At 34.5% G+C, this 26,740-nt stretch overlaps 1 protein-coding gene across 1 annotated transcript in view; it reads right to left on the reverse strand.

Moving 5' to 3' along the window:
• The window catches only part of ADGRV1 (adhesion G protein-coupled receptor V1), a gene marked incomplete at its 5' end in the record, with an annotated part of 540,732 nt that overhangs the window by 353,870 nt on the left and 160,122 nt on the right, over positions 1 to 26,740 (reverse strand). The window contains 14 exons of the mRNA XM_081287826.1: positions 606 to 845; positions 3,012 to 3,231; positions 3,713 to 3,914; positions 5,657 to 5,805; positions 7,908 to 8,140; positions 8,403 to 8,588; positions 8,762 to 8,900; positions 9,800 to 9,923; positions 11,027 to 11,144; positions 18,234 to 18,395; positions 21,490 to 21,669; positions 23,967 to 24,149; positions 24,515 to 24,691; positions 26,500 to 26,702. Coding sequence (XP_081143952.1) covers positions 606 to 845; positions 3,012 to 3,231; positions 3,713 to 3,914; positions 5,657 to 5,805; positions 7,908 to 8,140; positions 8,403 to 8,588; positions 8,762 to 8,900; positions 9,800 to 9,923; positions 11,027 to 11,144; positions 18,234 to 18,395; positions 21,490 to 21,669; positions 23,967 to 24,149; positions 24,515 to 24,691; positions 26,500 to 26,702 — 2,516 coding nt within the window. The remainder of the gene's footprint in view (positions 1 to 605; positions 846 to 3,011; positions 3,232 to 3,712; positions 3,915 to 5,656; positions 5,806 to 7,907; positions 8,141 to 8,402; positions 8,589 to 8,761; positions 8,901 to 9,799; positions 9,924 to 11,026; positions 11,145 to 18,233; positions 18,396 to 21,489; positions 21,670 to 23,966; positions 24,150 to 24,514; positions 24,692 to 26,499; positions 26,703 to 26,740) is intronic.

Here is a 26,740-nt window from a genome sequence, read left to right on the forward strand (position 1 = left end):
GTATGTGTCCTACTGGTTCTCTTTCTTCAGAATACTATGACAGAAGTAGATTCCCAAACAAGAGTATTTTCCAAACAAACAAACAAACAAAAATCAAATCGTGCTCTCTCTACATTGTTTTCAGTAGCTTACTAATACGGGGCTACTTAATTCCCAGTAATTCTGGCCCTCATGACTAGGTGATTCATATCACGTATATAGAATCCAGGTCTAATATAATACCAAATCATTGTGCTAATCAAACAAGTGCATTCTTCCTTCAAAAAACCTGATTTATAGCACATTAATAATTTTTCTTTATTTTGAAGACAAAGATGACATAACAAATACTTCCTCTGTAAAAGTGCCAAATATTCCCAAAACACCAAATTTTCTCAAAGATTGTAAAATAAGTATCACTCTCTTAAAACTTTTTAAAAATTGCTAATAATCAGGCTATGTCATGAACAAACAAAAAAATAAAAAGATTTGATCTGTTGGAATTACTATGACTTCTTATGGCTTCATAATTTTCAATTCAACACAAGCATATAGAGTTTCAAACACTATAAATGTATTTGATAAATCTATTAAATCTGAAATTTTGTAGGTAAAGTCAGACTTACAGTTAATGTAATATCTTTAGCTCCGGAGTCTAAGTTAGCGTCTCCTTTCACAAGTTTAAGTTTAATTACAAAGGTCTTTTCAACTTCAATTTCTTCATGGGGATAGATTGTCAGAATTATGGTTCTCACTCCATCTTCTCCATCTCCAAAAAAGAATGATCCGCTCACTGGGTCTGCAATGTCTCTGTTCTGTGGTGGTAAGGTTTCCTGAGAATTGGGTCCTACTATCTCCCAGTTTACCTGCAAAATGTTTTGGTTTTTATTTTTTAATAGAGAAGATCAGTTTTAACCAAAGGATTATTGCAGTATATGTAGTATTAGAAAAAAAAACTAACATACATATATTATAAAACTATTATAGGATAAATCCAGAGAATTCCTACTTCATCAACTTATTTTTTAATAAAACAATGGCATTTGCAAATATAACCTGCATGTCTATGTAGTTAAATTCCTATTGTAAAATGAACAGAAATCTTCATAAGTTGTTATAAGTAACAAATTTTCACATTATAATAAATGTATTTTTAAATTTCAATAACTCCAAATTTCATATTTTTCATATCAACTATGAAGGAAAAAAAAACAGGGCACTTGTTCTTGCTTGTCACTTGATCTTCTAGCAACACTATATGCTATCTTTCTTGGCTTGTATGGTATTTACAGGGCACATGCCTTCCTGGTTTTCTTCCTCCTTTACTTTCAGTCTTCTTTGCTAGCTCTCTGCTCTGAATGCTAAATTCCAGAAGCCCAGGGCTCAGCTACATACTTTCCACATCACTATCTACACTCTTTGATCTCAAGGTTTCAAACAACTCTCTGAGTGTCAGTGCATTCCTAGTCTGTGCCGCAGCCCTGACCACACACTGTGCATGCACTCACACATTCCCCAGTCTACTTGACTCCTCCACTGGCATGTCAACTAGTATCTCAAATTAACATGGCAAAACAGAACTCCTGATTCACCCCCAAACTTCTGAATATCAGAAAACAGTACTATTTAGCCAATTGTTCAAATTAAAATTCTAGACGGTATCCTTGATTCCTCTCTTTCTCTCAGTCTCCAATTTGAACCCAGTGAATTTTCCTCCAAAACACACTCAATGTCTATTCACTAATCATCTCTTTCCACCACCATTTCTGAAGAGGGCAATAGCCTCCTAACTTAATCCCTGCTGCTTCTACACTGTTCCAATGGCAAACCACTTTAACAGTAGTCAGGGTGAGATGCTTTCAATAACAATCCATGACATTATTCCCCTTCTTAAGTCTCTGTAATAGCATCCTATTTTCACCTAGAATTGATCTTTCACCTGGCAAAGGAGGTTCTATGTGATTAAGTACCTATTGAGCCCTCTGATCTATCTTGTACTCTTGTACCATCACTTGCAAGCCCTGACCACTGGGACCTCTCCTAACTCACGTCAGGCTATGTCTCTGCAGGACTCCCACATACTTAACTCTCTAACAATTACATGCCCTCAGCCTTCAGCTTCAACATCATATCCTCAACATCCAATTGAAGGTAGCCAGCAGCCAGGCGTGGTGGAACAAGCCTGTGATCCCAGCTAGTTAGGAGGCTGAAGAGGAGGTTTGCAAGTTCAAGGCCAAAATCTTAGCAAAATCCATCTCAAAATGAAAAATAATAAAGGGCTCAGGTAAAGTTCAATGATAGAGTGTCCTATGTTCAGCCTCCAGTGCCACACAAAAAAAGAAAAATAGACAGCAGGTCATTCACAAATGTATCTCCCAATTTTATAAACAGAGCCTTAATTGTCATCAGATAATGTGTTTTTACTAATTTTATTACTGTTTAATAATGTTTTCTAAAGTGAGCACTCTGTAAGAACACATAAGAGATCTAATTCACAAATATATTCTTAGTACTTAAAACAGGATCAGCACATAGAAATCTCCCAATAAATATTTGTTGAAGCTGGGCATAGTAGCACATGCCTATAATCCTTAAGAGGCTAGGCAGGAGGATCATGAGTTCAAAGATAACCTCAGCAACTTAGCAAGGCACTAAGCAACTCAATGAGACACTGTCTTTAAATAAAACACACGCCAAAGGGCTGGGTATGTGGTTCAGTGATTCAGTGCCCCTGAGTTCAATCCCTGGTACCAGAAAAAAAAAACACATAAAAATAAAAAATATTTGTTGAAGTTATTTATTTAAACAGAATCATTAACTTGCTCTCAAGAATTCCTTGAGGATAGATGTATGTCCAATACACTTTTATGTACTTCATCTTATCCAGAAACCATTTTACCCATACAAGGTAATTAATTAATACTATTTATTGATTGTGAATAAGCATATATATTTGGAGAAGAAAATCCAAAATCATATACAATCTGTCAAAAATTATTTTAAAAACCAAAAAAAAAAAAGAATAACTCTACCTGAATCTCTCCTAAGAGTCTTCCAGTTCTTTCGAGGACCAAGGATAAAATCATTGTGGAATTGGGGTTAGGAACAGAAATTTTGCTTTGATTGAGAAATCTTATAGTGCTAAATGGAGATTCACTCTTGGTGATGGTGATTCTGCTCACTAGGTGGCGCCCAAGGATCGCTCCACCAGTAGCTCCAGTGAGAAGAATTTCAAAAGGCTCCTCAAATTCACTGCATAGCGAGAAGGAGCAATTCTGAGTCTAAACATATTAAAATGCTTGTAAAATCCAAATAACTAGTCATTTTCCAAATTGATCATACATATTCAAGGCACAGCAGTCAGACTCCAAATGGAAGAAGAGGGTGCTTAACTGAAAGCATGAATGATCAGCATCAATATTACATAACCTGGGACAGTTATTAGACTTTCCTCCTCTCTTTTCAGTTGCTTAAGGCTTAAGGCAGTGCACTGAAGGATGTTTCCACATTCTGATTAGAGTTTTTAAGTCTCCAGAAATAGAAATTATCTCTTCTATTTGAAAGGAAATGACATACACAACGATGGTCCCGGGACCCCTTTCCCTATGTCCAACATCCCCTAAAGTCTTTCATCTGCTCTTTCTCAATGGGCACATGTATTATGGGTGCATGTTAGAGTCAGATCTCAATATCATGTTTTATGTGGGCCCACACTGTTTCCTGGATCACCAACCTTTCACTGCCATCAGTGATGGAGACATTTATAAAACTTAAGTTCTGTCCATGCTGAAAGGTGACTGAACTGCTGTGCAGCATATAACTGACGCCCCCTGGAACAGCAGAGGAGCTCTGGGAGATGACATCAGCAGTCACAATGCCATAAGTTCCATGCAGCCTCACCACTGGGATCGCAATTGCTCGAACATCCTCCTCCACTGTAAGGGGAACTGGGAGTTAACTGGTACACTGGAAAAAGCAACCAACTTTTATACGATTCAGACAAACTAAACTAGGTAACTAAACATGATGTGACAAGGCAAGCTATCACTTTAAAAACGATTAGTGAAAATTTCATGACTCGTTCTTTTTAGGAATAATGTAGTTCACTAGATGTTGAAAGTCATAGTGAACAGTACAGGTTAGAATCCACATAACCTATTTAGTCATTAGTATAGGCATTTCTTCTCTGTGTACCATGTACAAACATAAAGACTTGGTTTATAAGACAATGTTAGCTGGACTTAAGAAACTTCAAATTTATATATGGATTAGTTCTAAATAGTTTGTTGAAAGATAATAATATAAATAAATAAAATGTATGCTACTTATATGAATACTTTAAAAATCTACATTAAAAATTCTGTTATGGTTTCAGGTCCTTTAAAATATACTGTGAATATGAAAATGAAACCTCAATGCTTGATTTCAATTTAAAAATTAATTTTAAAATCTTTATTTCTACTTGAGCTCTACTAACCTCAATATATGAAAATATCATTTCATAGAGTTCACATATCTAGGGATAAATAAGACTGCACTTACATAAAAACTATATATAAAGATGTATTACCCCATGATTCCCAAAAAGAGAGTGAATCAAAATTAGGAAACGGAAAAAATAGTCAAAATCCTATTTATTTCTTCATGCAAAAATTCAACACAACTATTACTAGTTGTCGACTAAAGTTCAGAAAATTGTAATATCTTGCATGATTTACCCATAAAAGTCATTATTAACCAATTCCTCAAATGATTTTTTGATGAACTTTAAAAATGTCGAGATAACCAAAGAATTTTGACAGAAACAATGGAGCCAATAAATTACTTGCCCAAGCAAGATAACATGTTAATTTTTCAGATTAAATAGCATTTTTATTTGTTATTTTTAGGTATATATGACAGTAGAGTATATTTTGACATGTTATTCATACACGGAGTATAACTTATTCTAATTAGGATCCCATTTTTTTGGTTGTACATTATGTGGAGTTTCACTGGTCGTGTCTTCATATATGAATATAAGAAAATTATGTCTGATTCATTCTACTGTCTTTCCTATTACCATTTCCCCTCCCTTCCCTTCATTCCCCTTATATTCTTCCTTTGAATAAAACCATTTCCTAGAAAGGGAGCTTTCTCTTTCTGCCTAGAAAGGGATATAGCCATAATTCTCTGTACTCTTCTTCTATAGAAGGGAACTTCTACAAAGGGAAACTGATACTCAAACTATTTCCAGAAATAGGATCAAGATCCAGACACTACCTCCACCTGCACCAATAACAAAGTCATTTCAAAGGTAATTATTCACTAAAAAGTGAATATTCACTAATTTCTTATGACATAGGAAATTAAATAATTTAGAGAAGTTTTCATTGAAATGTTTAAAACTGAAACATTTTAATAATCCTAAGGTTAAGTATAATTTTTTTTCTACAATTACTTATTTTTAACCATTTGGCTTTGCCATACACAGAATGGTTCAAGACTTTATATTGATAATTAAAAACATTTTCAAAATTAGTAAGTATAAAAATATAAAGGTATATATGTGTGCACACACACATGCACACCAAACCAAGAAAATTTTACATATGCAAATTCAAACTGAATACTATGTTCAGGTACTTTCTAATTGAGAATATGATGGAAAACATACAATTAAGCCACTTGGACTTACCTTTGAAAGTAGTATACTTCGGGTCAAATTCAATGATTCCCTCTGCATTATCATTTTTCATTATTATGATTCGAACAACAGAGGTGTTTCCTATTTCAGGAGGTTGATCTATCTGAAGTCCATTTTCTTGGATGGTAAAATCATATCCTCTTTGGAAAGTCATAAAAAATAAAATTTTAAAACACAAAAAATAAATAACAAATACATAATTGCTTAGCATAAATTGAAAGATCCTTTGGGATCTTTTAGCTCCTGTAACTTAGCTCTATTAAGTATTGTAATACTTTTAAGGATACTCAACACTAAGATACTCCTTTTTTTTAAATGATGTTTTGAAAAGATTTCTGTGCTTCTCCCAATTACTGGCACCTTCATGAAACCAAAACTAATATAAAATCACTAAACTTGGGCAATGTGAACATAGTAAATCTATTAGGAAATTTGGAAGCAACTGAAATAAAACCTCTGGAGATCACTTCTGAGCACATGTATAGTAATGAGCCTTGGGCACTCAGAGAGTAAACTATTTCTACTTGAGCTAGGGGTGAGGTTTACATTGCTAGGTTACAAGGGTTGCTTTAAAAATATAAGGAGTACCTTTTCGTTAATAAAATTTCAAGTTAAACCATCAAGATTTAAGAAAATATTTTAATGAAATTATAATTCCTCTATATTGAGGGCAGTTTACTTATGTAATAACATTTCTACAAAAGACATTTTTAAAGATAGATGTTATTCCCATGGAACAAGCTTAGACTTACAGGGCTTTATGACACTTTATTTTCTAAAGATAAAAAAATGACAGTGAATGATTTTAGTCTGTACAATTCTCAAATTCTGTTTACCTGATATTTATAACCTACCTTGTACTGAAAGTTGAAAAGTGGTAAATAAATATTTGGTATTAGGCAAAATCGGAAAACTGAGGATTAAAATATTAAATGATAATAGTAACTATTATCAATGCTCTGAGATGGGTTGTAAATTAGCTGGTTACCATACACTAGTATCAAAGTAGTAGTAATTCTAGTGAGCAGGCAACAAGGAAAAAACACTGTGCTATACTACTTTCTTTTTCAGATCAAAGGAAGTCCAGAAATTTATCTGGAAGGATACACTTCTTTCCCAGAATTAAACTTAAGTAGAAACTACTTTTTTAAATATCCAAGAAGGCAAAAATCTTTAAGTCCCCTTATAATCAATCAATAACACAAATATGATCTGACATTTAATTAGCTATTTCTTCCAAAATGAACTTATTCAATTCAAGGGGTGACCAGTTTGACTTTTAACATATTTAATATGTGTAGAAATTCATTCCCATTGCCAGTCACTGAATCATTTCTGGGAAATTAAAGATTTGAATTGTAAGTAAACACAAAACATTTTTCCCCCAGCTAGGATGATGTACCCTCTACTTAAGTCACTGAGAGAGAAATATTTTAGTTTAAAAAGTTTTTAAAGCACAAAATTATGTAACAAATGTAAAACTATTTTCATATAAAAAAATTTGTTCCAGATTCCTATAAACACAAAAGCTATTCTAGTGGAAGGACCCCCTTTGTGTCCTTTGTAAGCTATGCAGAGGAGAGGAGCTTGCAAGGCTGCTGAACCTGTGAGCTGTTCAACCATGGGAACTCAAGTATGTGCTAAGGGTGTTTTCCATCTCGTCAACTGAGCCAGCTCCATGAAAACAGAGAATGAAAGAGACTCATGATGGTTAAATTTTCATCTTCACTAAAAACATAGTGCACATTAATGGCCAACCATCTTCCACTCAAAAATTTCCCCACTTTAAAACTGATGTTGGGCACCACCCATAAGAAAACAATATAATATAGCTTTCAGATACACAATGGAAGATGCCCCTCCCTCCAGTTCTTTCTCAGGTATAGAAATAGCAGGAAGCAAATTCTGCCACCCCAGTAGACCTATGACCTAGAGAATAGTTAGGATCTCTCCTCACCAAATTACTAGACACAGTGTCATGCTCATTCCCTGCCTGCTCTGAATGAATTCACAGACCAGAGCCACATACTCTGTACATTCAAGAGAAAAATTAAAATTCAGAAAAGTGCAAATAATAACACCTAGTCTTTTTCATAATTTCCCTTCTATGAGCTGTTGGAACAACATATAGGTTGAAAAACAGCAAGAAAAGAACAGTTGTACACTTCAGTATTGGTGTCTTCACATGTAGCTTTATTCATTCTCTCTCCCTCTTTTTTACTCATTTCCTGTTCTTCTTTACCTTCCCTGGAGTTCCACCTTTAGAATTGCTACAGAAAATTCTTCAGGGCCTTCAGGATGGTCGTCATCAAGGATTTCAACAAGCAGACTCTTCAGCGTCTCTCTGGCTTCAAAGAGGAGCTCCCCTGATGCAGAAACAAAATCTGAGCCAGCATCTGCTGTCCCGCTCACAGTCTTGTACCAGAGTCTCACCAGGCCAAAATATCCACCCGAACGGATGACTGTGACATTAACCTAGGCAAAAAGCATTTTCTCATTTGATTTGGATGTCTAATCTACCAGACAACATTATCACTAATTAAAGACTATTTACCAGGATTATGTCGAAATTAAACATGAATTTATAAAGTATATGTTATATGTTAAAATAATGTTAGGAGCAATTTAATGTGTTTGTGAAAAACTTTAGACTACGAACAAGGGAATACTTTTAAAGAGCATTCACAACATCAAAAACAAAAACAATATTAATATTTTTAAGTAAGTCACACCATACCCCCAGTGCTTCCTCTGATACTCGAACCTGCTCCTGTGAAAAGGAAAATCGGCCATAGGGAAAGTCACTGGCCACCACAGTGATGTTGGCCGTGCTTCTGGAGTCACTCAGCACTCCTCCCTCGCTGACTTCAGTGAGCTGAAACTCATAGAAAGACTTTTCCTCAGGAATATTATCATCCAAAGCCTAGAGAAGGATGAAAACAATCATTAACAGTAAAATCTGTAAAACTTAAAACATTCCTTTTACATAAAAAGCAGCAACAGATTCTGCAATATTACCATCCTCCTCATGGCCCACCCCAACACCACACACACACACACACACAGAAGGGCATAATAAGCCAGCAACATTGATACCTGTATCACTACAATGGCTGCAGACTGTCCATCTCGCATTGTCAGTTTTCCTGACGTTTGAGCAAACACCCCCACAGAAGGAGGGATGATTCTCCAGAATACTGTGACCTCCCCCCAGATCGCTGGGCCGCGAACAAGGCTACAACAATACACAAATGTATATTCAATACATTTTGATTGCTGTGTACTTTTCCTAAATGTTTACTGAATCTTTCAACAGTAACCAATTTGCATTTATTTCAAGAACTTTATTCTTTTAATTAAACTCGTCTATCAATTATAAACTGCAAGAAAGTACTTATAAAATACTGAGCTAGTGTAGTGTCAATGTATGACAAGCATATTGGCAAAAACTGAACATTAATAGTGGGAGGTTTGGGGGGATAAAAAGAAGTTGTTACAGATTTTTAACACACAGGGCATAAAATATGAATAGCCTAACAAACTTCTCCAAAGAATAATAAACACTTCATACATGTGCATGCTAATAGAAAAGGATAAAGAATCATCTTTGGATAACGATCACAAAGATAAAATATTGAGTAAAATCTGGCCACTTCATTGATGGCTGCCACCTCTATTCCTCATGAGAAAATTTGAAAGAAACAGAATTCCTATGATCATACTAATTTAGTTATATGATAAGTCCTGACATTGTAACACTTAGAATCAAAATCTTTGATTTTGATGCTTTTTTAAAAGATGGTTTCCAGCTAAGGCATACATGCTAACAAAGATGGAATATATCTCCTATATTGCACATTTAGCTACAGAATAGGGCTGAAAGCATGGACTTTTGATCTCAACGCCAGGAGCTTTCCTTGGTGTAGGTTATGCAAATCATCCATTAGTCTGAAACCTTTTTGGGATCTAATTTCTATTTCAGTATAAAAGGTGCAGCATTTCCAAATTATGCTACTTCTATGTAAAATCATGATGCATGAACACTGTGTATGCACTAAGAATGGTGTACTATGACTAATCCTTTAAACAATGTCATCACCCCATAGAAGCAAAGAAAAATCTTGAAGCTCTTACCTGATGATAGCAGTACCATTATATTTAGCTGAAGGCTCCCCAATGAGGACATGCCTAGATGATGGAGCTATCCCAACTTCTCCTGGCACTCCCCTTTCTCCCAGAATGATTATTGATGCACTACCTAAGTTGATGATGACACATAACACAAAAGGATAACTACCCAAAATACATACAGTAATGCTAGAATTTTCCTGACCACAGAATTTGCTTTTTGTCACAGACCCATGAATAGGATGGAGTTTTGATAGCAAAAAAGACATGTAACAATACAAAGTTTTTATAATTAAAATCTGGGCCATTTTTTACTGTGATTATTGTTGATAGAACACACAACAAAAATTTTCTTGAAACATTCTCTACTGATCCAAGCAACAAGTCATCACAGGAACTATATGATGCCTGTTTCTGAAGTGTCAAAATACGTAGTTTCTAGTTTCAGATGAAAACAGGTATATACTACATATCAAACATAATATGTTGGTTTAAAATAATGTTGTATTATAGAAATAATATGTTTCCAAAATTTAGGAAATCAAAAACCATTATTAATATTTCAAATAAATAATTCCAAACTTACATAAGACAAGCACATCAGAGCACATACGGAGCATGCATAAGGCCCTGGGCTTCATTCCGAGAAAGAAAAGAAAAGAAAAGAAAAGAAAAGAAAAGAAAAGAAAAGAAAGGAAAGGAAAGGAAAGGAAAGGAAAGGAAAGGAAAGGAAAGGAAAGGAAAGGAAAGGAAAGGAAGAAGGAAGGAAGGAAGGAAGGAAGGAAGGAAGAAAACATGCACATGACAAAAATGGGTTACATTGAGCATGTTGTTCTGAAACCTATTTTATTACCATAACAATTACCCATGTGATTGTTATTTGTTTTCAATGTAGTTGTTTCTCTGCCACATCATTTTAAATGATTGCATACTATTCTACCACATTTAACCAGTCTCCTAATATCACATAATTTAGGAAGCTACTATAATTGATTTTATAATGTTGCTTCATAAAAAAATTTTTATTTAAAAAGTCACAGCTGAGCAGTATGAAATCTGACCTATGTCTTACCAACATGGGGTATTATAATGTTAATTTAAAAATGTATTTACCTTGAGTACATCTTTATGTTTTAGCAAAATTTTAAGAATTAGAAAGCCTAACATTGCCTATCTCTGTAACTACTAATTATCTGCTTTAATCTACTTTTTAATTTCCAAAATTTTTCTTACCTTTTGCCGGAGATATTTCTACCTCATCAATTGGTAACAGCTGAATTGTATAATGCCTGTCCTTTTCCAACACGGTGTCTTGCAGTGCATGCAATACAATGGTCTTCTGAGACTCCATCTATACCAAATGAGAAGAACAATAAATCTTCCAGATTGACCAAAGTCAAACTTTGAGTGTTTTTATTAGCAGAATAAGGTTTATGTGCATAATCACTTTTTCAATCCTTTCTGTCACCTAGAATAAGGGTTGCATCTAGGGAGAATTACTATACAAAAAAAGTCAACTCTAACTATAAATTCCATTTATACTCTTAATAGGAAAAATTTTAAAAAATTAACTCATCTCCTAAATTTACTGAAAAATTTCAATACTGGAGTTCAATCTTTTAGAGGACAAATGGTTACATCGTAATGTAAACTGTAAAAAGTCACAGATTTAATATCTGTAAGGGGAGTTGGCTCCATTCAAGAAGAAAAACAAGCAATGGATGACCTGAGATTATAGTCACAGCTGCAATCGATAGGCTAGAGATAGGCTGTAGTTAATTATCACTGACATCCTTCTCATGGCCTGTTTTGTCAATGTTGAGTTATCTCTGGCCACTTCCTGGTTAACAATAGTACCAGAGGCAGCAATACAGGAGCCTAATTCATAAGGAAAATCTAGTGCTTCCATCCAGGAATTTTATATACACATTTCAGTTTTTTTTTTTTTTAATCATCACCTTTCAGATTTTGTTTTCCTTTGTTCATATATATTCCATTTGTTTCTTGCTGAATGCATCCTGTTTTGTTATACTTTTTTCCCCTTGCTGTTAAAACCCAGGAATGCTATTTGTTTGTTTGTTTGTTTTTGAGATGAGGTCTCGAGGTCTTGCTTTGTTGCCCAGTCTAGTCTTGAACTCCTGGGTTCAACAGAACTTCCCACTTCAGCTTCCCAAATAGATGGAACTACCTACGCACACCACCATGCTTGGCACAAAATATTACTGATTTTATGTTTCATTCTTTTTTCTTTTTTTGTCCTGAATCTTAGGAGCACAGTTTGTATTGATCCTCTTCTGGTCTTCAGCACTATTTCCACTGGACAAAGGATGGCCTTTTATTTCTACTTAGTCTTTGTCCTTTATCTGCCCATTTCTTTTGTTCATTTTATTTTGCTTTTTGATACTGGGGATTGAACTCAGGGATACTTTACCATGAAGCTACATCTCCAGTGCTTTTTAAAATTTTGAGAAACGGGCCTCCTAAGTTCCTGAGGCTGGCCTTGAATTTGGTGATCCTCCTGCCTCAGGCTCCCAAGTAGCTGAGATTATAGTTGTGAACCACCATGCCCTGATTGTTGTTTCTGACATGGGGTCTCACTATTTTGCTCAGGCTGGTCTCCTGAGTTGAAGTGTTCCTTTCATCTCAGCCTTCAGAGTAGCTGCGATTACAGGTGTGCTCACCAAAGTACCTGGCTTCTGCCCTTTAAATACCATTTATCAAATCCCTCCTCATCCTGTCACTCACTCTTAAATGCATTGTGTCTGCTTCTTAATTTTTCTTTCAGTATATACTGTTAAAGTCATCCACATTTCTGTATGCAGATTTAATTTATCCTTTTAATTGGTGTGGACAGTCTATTGTTTGTACTTATAATATTTTCAACATTTATCTAACAAGAACTATTAATTGTTGTAAATAATACTACCACGAACATTCTTCTACATGCTTCTTTGTATATACAGTAATTTCTCTGAGGTGCTATTGGTTGAAAATATAGTTAACGCTCATAATTTTTGGAATCCCTATTTACAAATTTGCCTGCTCAACCAGCATTTTTTTTTTTTTTGTAACCCCAGAATCAGTATTCAGGCACTTTTATGGTCATTTGCAGAGATGTGCACACTGGCAAAAACTCTGCGTCAACATATTTTTCATTTTAAATAAGCACTGCAACTCAGACTTGAATAGCTTATCTAACACAAAACAATATTTTCTCCTTATAACATATCACAAACTCCTTGTTGAAGACTGAAGATTTCAGCTCTACACTTGGGGGCCATTTAAAACAGTGAATTCACCAACAGAAAATTAAAATGGAAATAAAATGGTAATACATTGACAATGACAAAGACATCTGTTTACATTATGAGAGTGGAAACAAGAAAAGTCACGTCTTGTTCTACCTCAGGTGGGAATGTGCTAATTGGGCGAATCTTATTTTCCACCACTATTTGTGTGTCCACAAATGACTGTGAGAGAAGCAAAAGTACTGATTTGGGGATTTAAAATAAGTTTTAGTCAACAGGCAAATTCACAAATGTAGCGTTGTGGATAATGATCAACATGCATCATAAGAATCAACAAGAATCATTACACAGTTATGTTGCCACCCACCTCACTACTCTAGATATAAGGCAGTTTCCATGTTGTATGATCTCCATTTCTCAAAAAAATTGACAAGAAGTAACAGGATAAACTGCTGACAGGTGATTACAAGTAGCAAATGCCAATGTTTTTGGAACACTAGTTACAAAAGATAAATGTTCTGGGATAAAAGGTGATGGGGAAGTTTCATGGGGAAATATATTTAGAAGAGTTTCTCTATTAGAGATTCAAAATGTATGCAAGTATTTTTTTTTAAATTACACCAGGAAAGCTTTCTTAATTCAGTTTGGAGTTTCCCAACTCTATTTGAACACTCAATCTTTTAGAGCAATTATTATTCTGCAGAACAGCAGTACAGAGCGTGGTTCAAGAAATGCTACTACAAACTACATTAGGAAAACGAAAACAGTTTCTCAGCTTTTTGAAATCTGAAGCCATTAATTTTTGATCATACAATGTAGAAAAAAGTTGAGCTTTACTGTATTAAGTTGAGGTATCAACTTGATATTTTATTAGAATTTTTCTAAATGACTTTAAAACTATTTTAAAGGTTTTTGGAAAGCATTTTCTAAGTGTTAGGGGGTTGGTTAGCCTCTTTACAACCATAACATCATGTAATCCTTATAGTCTTTATTCAAGTTCAGCATTACTTGTCCTTGGTTTGCATTAGAAAACCAAATGTGAGAAGAATTAATGAACTTTCCTGGAATCACATGCTAGCAAATGGAAGAGTGAAGATTTGAATCAAAGTTAACTAGCTATGGACTCTACATCGCTTTTATTTTTTAGGTGGCTACTCCCAGTATCACAAGAAAATTAAGACTATAAAGTGAGTAAAGTAGATGAGTATAGATGACAGAAAACTGCAACAGCACATAAATTCTTGAGAAAGTGGAACTAGGGAAAAGAGAACACTGAGCAAAAAATGTAAAATGCAGAGAAACAAATAGGAAATACCAGAACTATAAAAGCCATGGTGAAACAGAGGACTCTAAAAGAAAGGTGTTAGTATCAAATACTGACAGGAATCAATGCAGTGGAAAATATATAACTAATTCTTCAGTGCAGCGAATTTGCGTTAGTATGAAAAATAAACGTTTAAGATAAATTCTAAAGTAAAAAGAGCAAGTTACAGAACAGATTGCAGACTAAAATTCCATTTGTGTAAGAATAAGATACATATGCTTGAATATGCACAGAGAAAAAATTGGAATGCCATATAAGAAACTGTCAATAGTGGTTACCTCTGGTAAGTAGCAAAGCAAGATCTAGGAGAATTCATGGGGATTTTACTCTTTTCACATCCATCTGTATTGATTGAGGTTTACACGAAGACACATATTTTTATAACAAATTAAAATATAAAGATGGAGGGAAGGGACTTCTAAGTTAAACTGGCAGCAGGCTGATTAGGGGAGATGCGCCTTCTTCAAATGCACATATAGACACCATAAGGGAACTATACTGACAACAAAAGAAAAAGAAACTGAGAAAAGGTTTCTAAATTCAAGGCATAATTTTCTCTTACGGAGGTATCAATCTGGGGTTGACTAAATGGCACATATACATTCCCCAGCCTGAACATAAATAACATGGAGAACCAGGGGATTAAGACCATTTGCTGAGGTCTCTGAACTCCAGGCCACAGAGACTACACTGACCACAATAACTGGCTGCCATAAAATGCAAAGCTCTTGTGGTCCTACTCTCCTCAGCTCTTCCTCTTCACATCAATTCTGATCCTACAATTCACATTATGCATAGAGTAAATGAGATGGGAGTGATGTGTTACATCCCAGGAATTACACACTTCACATGAGTACACTTAATAAGGTCCCAAGCAGGAATGCACATTTTCCTAGAAGTCCTAACAACATTTAAAAAGTGAATATATTGGATCTGAAGTAACTTTCCTATGTTCATACATGAATACACCACTATGTACAACCACAAGAATGGGATCCTGAATAAGTTATACTCCATATATGTATAATAAGTCAAAATACACTCTGCTGTCATGTGTATCTAAAAAGAAAAAATAAAAATGAAAAAAGTGCATCTATTACAAAATAGGTACAAGTAATACTAAAGAGAACTGCATGAGTGAAGAGATGAAAATTAAGAGATGTTACTTAAGAATAACAATGTCAAAAAAATGTAATTCAAAAAAAAAAAAAACATTCCCCAGAAGCAACAAACAGTAGGATCCAAGCTGCAGAAAATTTAACCAGCGATATACAGAATAAGTTGGGATTTTTAAAATCAGAATGCAAAGGAAAATGTGGAGATAAAAATTATGTGTGTCACAGTGATGTCTCAGAGCATTAAATTTAGTTTCTCTGTGTGTTTCCTTTCCTTTGTTCTTTATCCAGGGGCCATTTTACTTCTTCCAGGCTATGTTGAAAGCAAAGTTTCTAGGAAATTATTGAGCTAAAGGGAAATACAAGATAGGGAAGAAATAATAGTATTCTTGGGATTAAAATCTTTTGAAGAGGTAGGAAGGAAGCAGGAATGGGTAGAGGGAAAAGAACCAAAATTAGCAGAAAAATTACACTTATTCAGAGAAGACCAAGGGAAAACAGTAGGAGAGATTCTCAGAGCAAACTTTTCTTGAGCATGGCTCTACCCCAGATCTCCATGTAGATTTTCTGATGTCCAGATCTTATCCCTTCAAGAAAGGACTCATTACCGCATGTGCTGGGAGTATTTCAGGCAGACAACTCTCATCTTCAGGCTCCTTTGGAAATTGCCTCATCTGAAGAACTACCTCTCCTGTAGGTCAGATCCTCTTTCTGGCATAGTTCACTCGTGGTGACTTACACAACACAAGATTATGAAACTCAACGCTTCTAAAACTCAGGACAACTTTGAATTGTTAGTCCCTTTTGAAGGCAAGCTATAGTGTGTGGTAGTGTCAGTTCAATACTCCATCATAGCTTGCCTTCAACCCTGCACAATGCTGCTGCTTCTACTTGAACAGATGGTAATCTAAGGAGTACTTTCTCCAAAACCTTTAGGCCCTGCATCTCATAATTTTCTCACCAGGAAAGACCTACTGACATATCATCTGTGGACATTCATCAGTCCTGGAGGCTTGCACACTTCTGTAATAATATGGAGCTCAGATATCCTTCATGCAGAAAGACATAGTCAGAAGTGACTTCTCTAGTGCCAAGAAAGAACTGAAAAGATCACAAAGAGAATTTCCCTGTAAGTGGGGGAAGAGTAACTCTCTCAGTCATTGGTACATTTTAAGGCAGTCCAGGAAGCTATTATACAGTTAACTATGGTACCACTAGGGCTGCCCTGTAGACTAGTATCTCAATTGTCAAAGTGAGCATTGCTGTGAGAATTATTTGTGGGATTAGAGATCCACCTGTGTAGTAGTAGCCATAAGCAGGACCAGGAAAAGACTGCAGGGGTTGTCAAAACCAAATTAGAACCCCTGTCCTGTAGATATGGATACCTTAGAACTAGATATGCAAGAACAATGGTGCTGCTATACAATTGTACATAAAGGAAACTCAGCCTTCAACCTGTTTAAGACTGATGACAAACAATTAGCAAATAGGGTCAAATCCAGGAATAAATCCATCCTTCTTGAGGCTGTGCTCTGAAAAGAAATGGCTTTACACAATAGGGGAAAAGATAACATTATTTGCCATTTGATAAGATGCTCAAAACCAGAAACCCTTTGTAATCACCCGAGAAATAAATCTAGCAGTTAGAACCTGGTAACTAGAAAAATATGCCCATTATTACCAAAGAAAACCTTCACAGAAATTCATGACTCATTTCTAAATTTTAAATTCTTTGTATGCTAGGTGAGAAATTTTCAGATCACAGCGAAGGTATACAACCTAGATGTTTCCTGACTCACTGCTTATTAGATTCTGAGAAACAAAGGGATGCTATACCTGCAACACCTCAAATTTAATACCATTAGAGCAACCAATACCTCAAAAATGGTAATATTTAAGGAGCAAATAGACTGTCAGAGGGCATCACTAATTAATTTATTATTTATCTATTAGTAAACCAAAAGAAAATACTGTATTTTTTTCTTTGTGAAAGCTCTGAAGAAAAAGCACGACCCCTAGTTTCTGGTTCTACTAGTTGTAGAAACCAATCATATGGTCAAAGAGATCCTGTTCATTCATCAAAGTAAAGTAGACAGAACCTTTCACCTTCACTTGTTGTTGTAGAGGGCTGAGATACATACAGAAGGATTGTAATGGGCCTCCCATTCTTAAATTATGTATCTTGATTCAGTTTTCTGAGCAGCTATAATATCAATCTTTTTTCTCAAAGTGTACAGGGATGTTAAAAATTTCAAGCCTTTGTAAAACTGAGACTATCTATGAGATTGTATTATTATGAGACACAATCAACCTATTCTCAGTATAAAAGTTTTGCATACTCAGAACTTTGCCCTCAGTCAGAGAAGGAACTGTAAGAAGTTGGCCGTGAGATAGAAATAGAGTGTGAATTAAACAATCTGACAGCAGAATTGGGAGTTTTCTCCCTCTTTCTCTCTCAGAGAAGAATTTTTTAAACAATATCTTCATTTTATTCTTATGTGGTGTTGAGGATCAAACCCAGTGCCTCATGCATGCTAGGAGAGTGCTCTACCACTGAGCCACAACCCCAGCCCTCAGAGAAGAATGTTTTTCCCCACAGTGTAGGGAATTTCAAAATATTCCAGATGTATTAAATACTATCATATAAATTCACAGTAATATTATGCTAAGAGAAATTAGACAAAATTAGAGAAACTACAAATTATAAATATCAAATTAGAGAAATATAACAGGAGTCCTCATGCTGCCATTACCTCATCAAAATGAAGTGTCCCACTTAAAGGACTGAGATTATCCTTAGCTTTCTCGTCTACAGTCCACCGAAGTCGGACGGTGCCCTTTCCCCCTGGGGACCGGACAACTGTCAATGTCACATATGAATTGTCATCAGATAACAGGGAATCATTGACCATTATCTGAAAGAAAGAAAATCCAGTAACACAAAAAGAATAACAGAAGAAACAAACAGAATCTTCTTTTCATGATGACTGCAGTTTTCGAATTTAGAATTCTATTCATGAAATGTTACAATCATGGCAGAGAAAAATATTTCACCCCACTTCCTATCCTTCTTAGACACTCAATAACATGGCATTTCCCATCTTCTCTTGCAACTAGATGGAGCCACTGAATTCTTGTGAGTAGATTATATCCAGGAGCAACATATGCTGCTGACACTCTGGCCATAAACTTCCACACAATCCTCCATATTCTCTCTTTTCCCATGTGTCAGGTGAATAGAGAGGATGCCTAGGACCTAGATGAGAGATAGAAGGAGTCTTATACCTGAGTTATCAGTTAAAGACAAGGTATCCATAACAATTAGCCAACTAGGAATACTGGCATAGGACTCTTGTATAAAGAACAACATTATGGGAAGGAACTAAGATTTAGGGGTTTTTTGTAAAGGTGTTCAGGTTCCCCACATAATACAGACTTCAAACTGTCCTCTCAATTATCTGCAGTTTACCCACTTTAGTAAAAAGAGGTTTTTAGTTAAAAGAGGTTTAACTTGATTTAAAGAGAGGAGATTCGATACATTAATTTGCCAGTATATTTTTACACAAGTCCTTATTAAAATAAGTAATTCAAATGAATTACACATGTTAACTCAGTTAAATAAAGTCTGAATTGAACCTACAATATCCACCTGCAGTGCAAATGCAAAATAACACAAGGCTTCCAGTTTTAAGGCAGATACAAACTTAACAAACATGAAATATAGGTTGGTTGGTTGGTTTTCCATGAGACTTTGCATTCAAACCAATAATAGAGATTTGGAGCTAACTGATATGTGTTGAATTTCCATTATTTGTCAGTTCTTCATACACTTTGCTTTTTTTAAGATTCACAGAAACTCAGAAATCAGATGTGTATGCATATTTGGCAAAAAGGGGGCCTGGAAAGTAGTTTGATATTTAGACTAATATTTACTAAGAAAGAAAAAAGAAAGGAATCCATTATAAATCAACTGTATACCTGTGATGGTTTTGATTTCACAGACATAGCATTAGTTTGGGTTTCATATGTAGATTTCTGTAGATCTCTGATATTCCTAGTGTCTTGGCATATATACTGCATTATTCTATGAGCAGCTTATTAAATTTGACACATTAATACTAATCTTTCCTCAATATTCTTCAGTTCTCAGTCTAATCTGTGGCACAATTAATGCTAACAGAATGTTTACTGTGTGTGCAATGTTGTATGTTTATATACATGTTAAAAGATAAACTCCATGTTATTGGGGACTTTCTCAATAAAAAAGATGGGATATAAGGAAAGCAGCTGGAAAGAGCTGCCAAGAAGCTATTCATTCTACACAATAAAAATAGCAACTGACACTTAGTGTAAAGAAAGCCCAGGTACATCAACTCATTTACTCCACATAACAGTTATGAGGAATTATACACTGCAGACTGAATAACCTGAATCTCACTTGTGAATCTCAAGACAAATTGGAAATTTAAGGCTATTTCGATAAGATATTATTTCCAGGCATGATTCAATTAGTTTTAGAGCACAAAAGTTTATGTTAGCAGTTAAGATAAAATGAATAAGCAAAAATTACTTATGAATAGTAGCATAACTTTATTTTCCATATAGGGAAGAGAAATTTAAAAACGCAATATCCAACATCCAACTCCAAAAGTGTGATGAACTCCAAAGCAAAAACATTAAGATTTTACCACCTGAAGATTTCAACACTAAACCTGAAATTTTAAACCTAAGCTCATAAGCTAATAGAGGAATTTTATAAAAAATTAAGTTACTTATTCATACATATTAAAATATGCAAAGAATACCACGTGGTTGAAAATACACAAAATATTAATGCTGTCTCTCTTAGGATACTAATATTATGGAAAATTTTACTCTCCTCTTTAAATTTGTTTTATTTTTTTCAGACTTTTAATGCTGTCTGAGAGATAATCACAGCTATTCTTTTGCCAATCCATCACTCCTTGGAAACACTTGTGCAGTTTTTTGCCAAGGAAGAAAGAGAGTTTCATGGGGCCACAGCAAAATTGTGCTCTGTTCCTTTTATAGTTCCTATTTCCTAATGAAATTGAAATTTCATTGACCAAATCATTAGGTAATTATTAAGCTCTATTTTAATTCTGGAGCGTAGAAAAGCCCAGCTCTGAGAGGTAAGTTGTAGGTCTAGCCTTCCATGCACAGGACAGTAAAGACAAGGGGCAGTCAAGCAGTTTAATCACTGAAAATTATCCACAATCATCAAATATAAACGATTAAATAAAGGGAGTGATGACATATGTAATCAGAAAAGTTGCTAAGTATATGGGGACTATTTAAGGATCTTTATGAATATTTCATCTGGGAATTTCCTTTAAAAGATAAAATCATAATAATTATGGCCCAGAGATCATGTAATAATAATTATGATAGAGTTATAGTACTTTCAGATGTGGTGATACTTTAATATTAGTTGCCAAGCTACGCCACACAAATATTTAATTCTTATGATTAACCAATCATAAGAAGCTTTTTTCCCTCCCTCAGCAGATGAACCAATAATAAGTGAACTCCCTCTTTCAGGTCTTGGAAGAAAACAGCCAAGTGAGAAGTGAGAAGTGAGAGGGAAGAACATGACAGCATACCAGAACTGAGGGAAATTTCCTTCATCAACTAAACCCATCCTGGGATGCCACATTCAGGCCATGACAGTCCTGTTATGTGGCCAGGATGGTGATCTGTAGAATAGACAGAAAATAAAAGGTATGGACAAAAAGTACTTCTTGGTCTAGTATACTCAATAAATAGGAAATCGCATTCCCTCTGTAATTGTCTGGTGTTAGGAGCTCACATTATATCAAGCTGTATGTATATGTTGGAGGATTGGCCCCTAAATTAACAGCAAACTCAAAAGATAATTGAAGAGAGATTTGTAAAGGGAGAGTAATGAAGAATTTCAAAACAAAAGTAACAGACACTTTTCTACTTAAAACTATATGAGAATTTCACACAACCCTGATATATTTAACTTACAGTCTGTTTTTCAAATCCAAATACTCCAAGTGGAGAATCATTCTGTGGAATAATCACAGTTACCACAACATCATCCCCCAGTCTGCCACCTCCAGCCACATGGATTAAGGAAATATTGAACATCTCCATGAGTTCAACCTCAGCATCATCAATTATGGTGATTTGTATCATTGCAGTAACCTACAAAAGAAAGGAAGAAAAGAAGAGAGGAAGAGAAAAATAGAGATAGGAAAGGAGAGAGGGAGAGGAGGGGAAGGAAATATTGCAATAATTTTTCATTATATATATTTCAATAGAAACTTGGAAACATGACACAAAAGAAAAAAGCAATAATTTTGCCTGTTAGATTTGTAATACTTTTAAAATCATGATATTTATAGTAGTTGAAAAGTCAGAAATTTACAAAGTCAGAAATTTACAAAGTCTGCTATTTTTAAGATAAAACATTATAAATGTAATAAAATATAGTATATTTACAGATAGAAAAAACAAGAACTTCTTAATCTTGAAAAAATATTATAAGTGCTATGAATGCTCTAACAACTATTGTACAAACATAAAACCTAGTGTGCTTTGTTTTATTACATGAAAGCAAATGAAACAATAAAAATTATCATTGACTTCTGCAATTCATATAAATTCTATTGATTTCAAATACATATATATTTTTAATGTAGGGGAAAAGAAAAGCAGGAAGAAAGGCCAAATTTGATTTTTGGGGTTTTTTTTAAGATTTTTTAAAAATCAGGATTTAATTCATTTCTCTGAGTTTATGTTAAAAGTTTTATAAACTTATAAATAAACTTGGTTCACCTTGTGATTTCCCTAGTGGTCATAAACCTATACTAGGTATATATTCAATATTTAAAGTCTCTTTTTGTATGCCACAGGTAAATTCCAATACTTTGATATAGATCTTTACCAGAAAATGAAGTTTTCTACCTAAAACCTTTAATTTAACAACAAGGAGAAGCAAGAAATCTGAATGTCACACTAAGATAAACAAAAGCTTGAACAAAATCAAATGCTAAAATGGAAGCGCATTAAAATGTGTGCACCTCAAATTGGTACTGCAGGATACAGACTGTCTTCCATATTGATGTGGACTTAAAGGATCAGGATGATACTAAGGATGTGGGAAAATGATGAGACTTCAACTACGTGCTCAGAATTACTACTGATGACGTAACTAAAGTTGGAAGTTTGCTTTGGTGAAAAATCAATTTTTAGTTTCTGCTTTTAATGTAAAAATCTCATGTACTTAACATTTCCTCCCCCATGTTAATAGGAAATGATGCAAAGTTCTAAATCTGATAATAGAAAACAAAAACTCACGATTTCAAAAACATTAACTATAATAGGTCTCTATGTGTAAAAAAAATGTAGCATGCTTATCTTTTAACAGAATTTCCTGAGCCCCTAGGGGCAACCAATAAGTTTATGAATACTATGCAGATTTGTCAAGGCAAGAATAAAGCTACCTATAGATTCTGCTATATGAAGTTACTAATATTTTCATGGTTGTGCATATGCCTTTTCCACTTTTTCATGGAAAATATTATAAAGATATCTCATTCTTATATATTACAAAACACCCAATTTAGAAAATTTACAATACTTTGGGAATATTTTGTAATTTTTAAGCTTGGTAGACCTAAGTCTAGAATGTCATTCATTTTTCAGGTTTTAATAAAATAAAGGAAGTTTGGGACATTAATTTAATATTTAAATTTTTTATTGGAAATTCTAAATTAAAATATGCATTTATAAACATTAAGAAATAAATAGAGGGGGTGAGGTTGTGGCTCAGTGGTACAGTGCTTGCCTAGCATGCATGAGATATGGGTTCAATCCTCAGCACCACATAAAAATAAAATAAAAGATATTGTGAAAAAATTGTCCTTAACCTTTATTAAAAAATAAGAAATAGAATAAAAGCATTTGTGATCATAAATACAGTCAAGTTCATCACGTAGGTTTGTATACACTGCAGGCACCTCTAAGTCAATCATTATCCTGTTTTAGAATTTTTGGTTTTTAATGGAATCAGGTGGGGAAGTTCAAAAAAGGGTGAGCTAGGCACAGTGCCTATAATCCCAGAGGTTCAGGAGGCTGAGACAAGAAGATCATGAGTTCAAAGCCAGCCTCAGCAACTTAGGGAGGCACTAAGCAAGTCAGTGAGACCCTGTCTCTAAAAAAAAAAAAAAAATACAAAATAGAGCTGGAGGTATGGCTGGCTCAATGGCCAAGTTCCCCTGAGTTCAATAACCAGTATTAAAAAAAAAGGGTGTAATTCTTGCTTCTTAAATTTCTCTTCCTAGGCCCACATTTATTAATAATATCTGTGTTTGACTTGACACAGAAACATTCAGAGTTATAATACAACTGGCAATCATTAATGCATGCTCATTTGGTAGATACCTATAAAATTCTTGAAGAAGAATCAAAAAATCCTAACATGTTCATGACAAACTTACTTGCCCATCTGCAAATTCAAGAATCCCTTGAGATGGATTAAAGTCTTCCAGGCCAGCAGTGCCTGGTATTGCTTTCCAATAAACATTTACTGTCTCGAAGCTTCCAGCCAGCCGGACTACAGGAACCTGAAGAATGTTCAAGGGTGGAGGCACCTCATGAGCAGTAATAACTCCACCAACATCCTTGAATAAAGAACATATGTTGAAAAGTAAGACAAAAGGGGCAACTATCCTAAATCATCATCTTGTAACTTTTTTGCTTCCACTTATATCTCATACTTCACTCTTCAAATTATAAGTTAATAGAACGGAAGTAGGCATGACAGGTCTTTAGAACTTTTACTCTGAAATTTCACAAAAAATAAACTTGATGAATCCTTTGAGCTGGTCAAAGAGAACTAAGAATTAATTTGAAAGACAAATTTGGCTGTTTATCTATTTTAAAATACCTACAAGCAAAGCCAATTGTTTTGCAGAAAATACAAACACTGAACCAGTCATCAGGGATGAGCTTCTACATTACTATAAATATATGAAATTCAACTCACCCTAGTAACATGAAATATAAAAATTCCTCTGGGATCATCATTTTCCTCAATCGTTATCTCAGCTATTTCCATTCCTGGTCTCTGTACACTTGGCTGCTCTGTAGAGAACTCAGAGTTCACCAGGTTTACCTCAGTGATGATGATGATAAATCCTTCTTCCAACTCAGGAGCATCATCCTGGGAGGTGGGGTAAAAGAAAGAGTGCTTTTCTGTTTTTGGTTGTGTTTGTGAGGTGAGGTCTCACTATGTAGAGCATACTAGTCTTGAGCTCCTGGGCCCAAGAAATTTTCATGCCTCAATCTCCCTTGTAGCTGGGACTACAAGAATTAGCAAGGATGGTAGAATATGATAGACATCATCACCCAAAGTACACGAATTGGTGTCAACATACTTTATATACAATCAGAGATAAGAAAAATTATGCTTATACATGTAATAAGAATTGTAATGCATTCTGCTGTCATTTATTTAAAAAAAACAATTACAAAAAGAATAAACCATCACTCCCAGCTAATTTTGAAAGAAAAATATTTAATTTGCATTGGAAACTTGATATTTTTCAGTAGAGAACAAATGAGTTCATCTACATGAATGGGCAGCTCTATCACACACAAAAAGATTCATATTCAACTGTACACATTCTCACTGACAACTTCAGGATCCATGGGATGTTCAAGATTAAAGGCAATGTTTCTATGGGATGCTTATTCTCATTAGCAAATAAATAAGTTTTCAAAACCTATCCCACAAATTTTATTGTTGAGGTACCAGGGATTGAACCCAGGGACACTTAACCATTGAGTCACGTCCCCAGCCCTTTTTTTTAAATTTTTAATTTTGAGACAGGGTCTCACTAAGTTGCCTAGGGCCTCACTAAATTGCTGAGGCTGGCTTTGAATTTACAATCTTCCTGTCTCGGCCTTCCAAGCTACTAAGATTACTGGTGTGCACCACCATACCTGACCTATCCCTCAATTTTAACATGTATTGAATATGCCTTTCATATATAATATTCCAAGAGAAGTTTAGTAAATTTTACTTTTCCTTTAAAAATGAAAGTTCTAGACCTGTAAATCTAGATGTAATACTATATTTAATTCATTCTTAAAGGTTATTATTTTATTTTTGAACATGGAATAAAATTTCAAAACATAAAAACAAAACATGTAGAAAGAGAAAGGAAACCACCTTCCTACACTATTCCTGTATCTTTCCCAGACAGTCCTCTTCAGAAGTCACCACTAGCAGGAAAACTAATGACATTTACTAATAATATAGACATTTATAATAATCAACATATAGTGCTATTAATATTACAATGTACTCTTTATTAATACCTTAGTTGATTTAAGTGCCTAGAGTTGGGAATCAAACCTGCCACATGTTAGGCAAGTGTCCTGCCACTGAGCTATATTTCCAGTCCCAATAATTATAACATTAATACAACTATTGCCACTTTCAGTTTTTTTGTGTGCATCATAATAGATTTTTCCGCATATTCTCTCCTCTCTCTCTCTCTCTCTCTCTCTCTCTCTCTCTCTCTCTCTTTCAATATGTAAATATAGATATACAGAGCAAAAACTAGACCTAAGCCATCTGAATATTAATCTGGATTCAAGTAATTGTACCCTGAAATGAAATTATTCCCCTATCAAACCAACAATAAAAATAACTAAATTGTTTAATTTTTTCAGATATTAGTTTAAAGCAACTAAACAATCAACATAATAGTACAGACAATCAGGCAAATAATTAATCCAAATACAATGTTTCAAAGTTCATTCAAATTTGTCATTTTTGTAAGTTAGTTATAAAATATTTATTTATTCATATTAAATATTTATTTAGGTGGAAAAATTACTCACATTTTCTTTATTAAAAGGATCATTAAAAATGATTTTTACCTGTAAGAACATCACAATTTTACATTGAAAAGCAAGCATTTTCTTTTCTTTTCTAGCATATTTATTGCCATCCATACTTACTGGCAAAATGGCAACATTCACATGAGTTTCTTTTATGTTTTCTTTCATTATTATTGTTGTTTCTTGCAGTACATAATCTTCATTTTCAATAGCTTGATTATTTGTGTGTAGCGAGAAATTGGGTTTCGCCTTCAAGTGAATGGCAATGTCCCCAAAGAACCCTTTATCTCGAACAACGTACAGCTGCAGATTGGTGATGTTCTCTGTGAGACAAACATGCCTCTAGTCAGTATGCTTTTCT

Source organism: Spermophilus citellus (assembly GCF_964194105.1).
Source record: "Spermophilus citellus genome assembly, chromosome: 1".
Classification (NCBI taxonomy): Eukaryota; Metazoa; Chordata; class Mammalia; order Rodentia; family Sciuridae; genus Spermophilus; species Spermophilus citellus.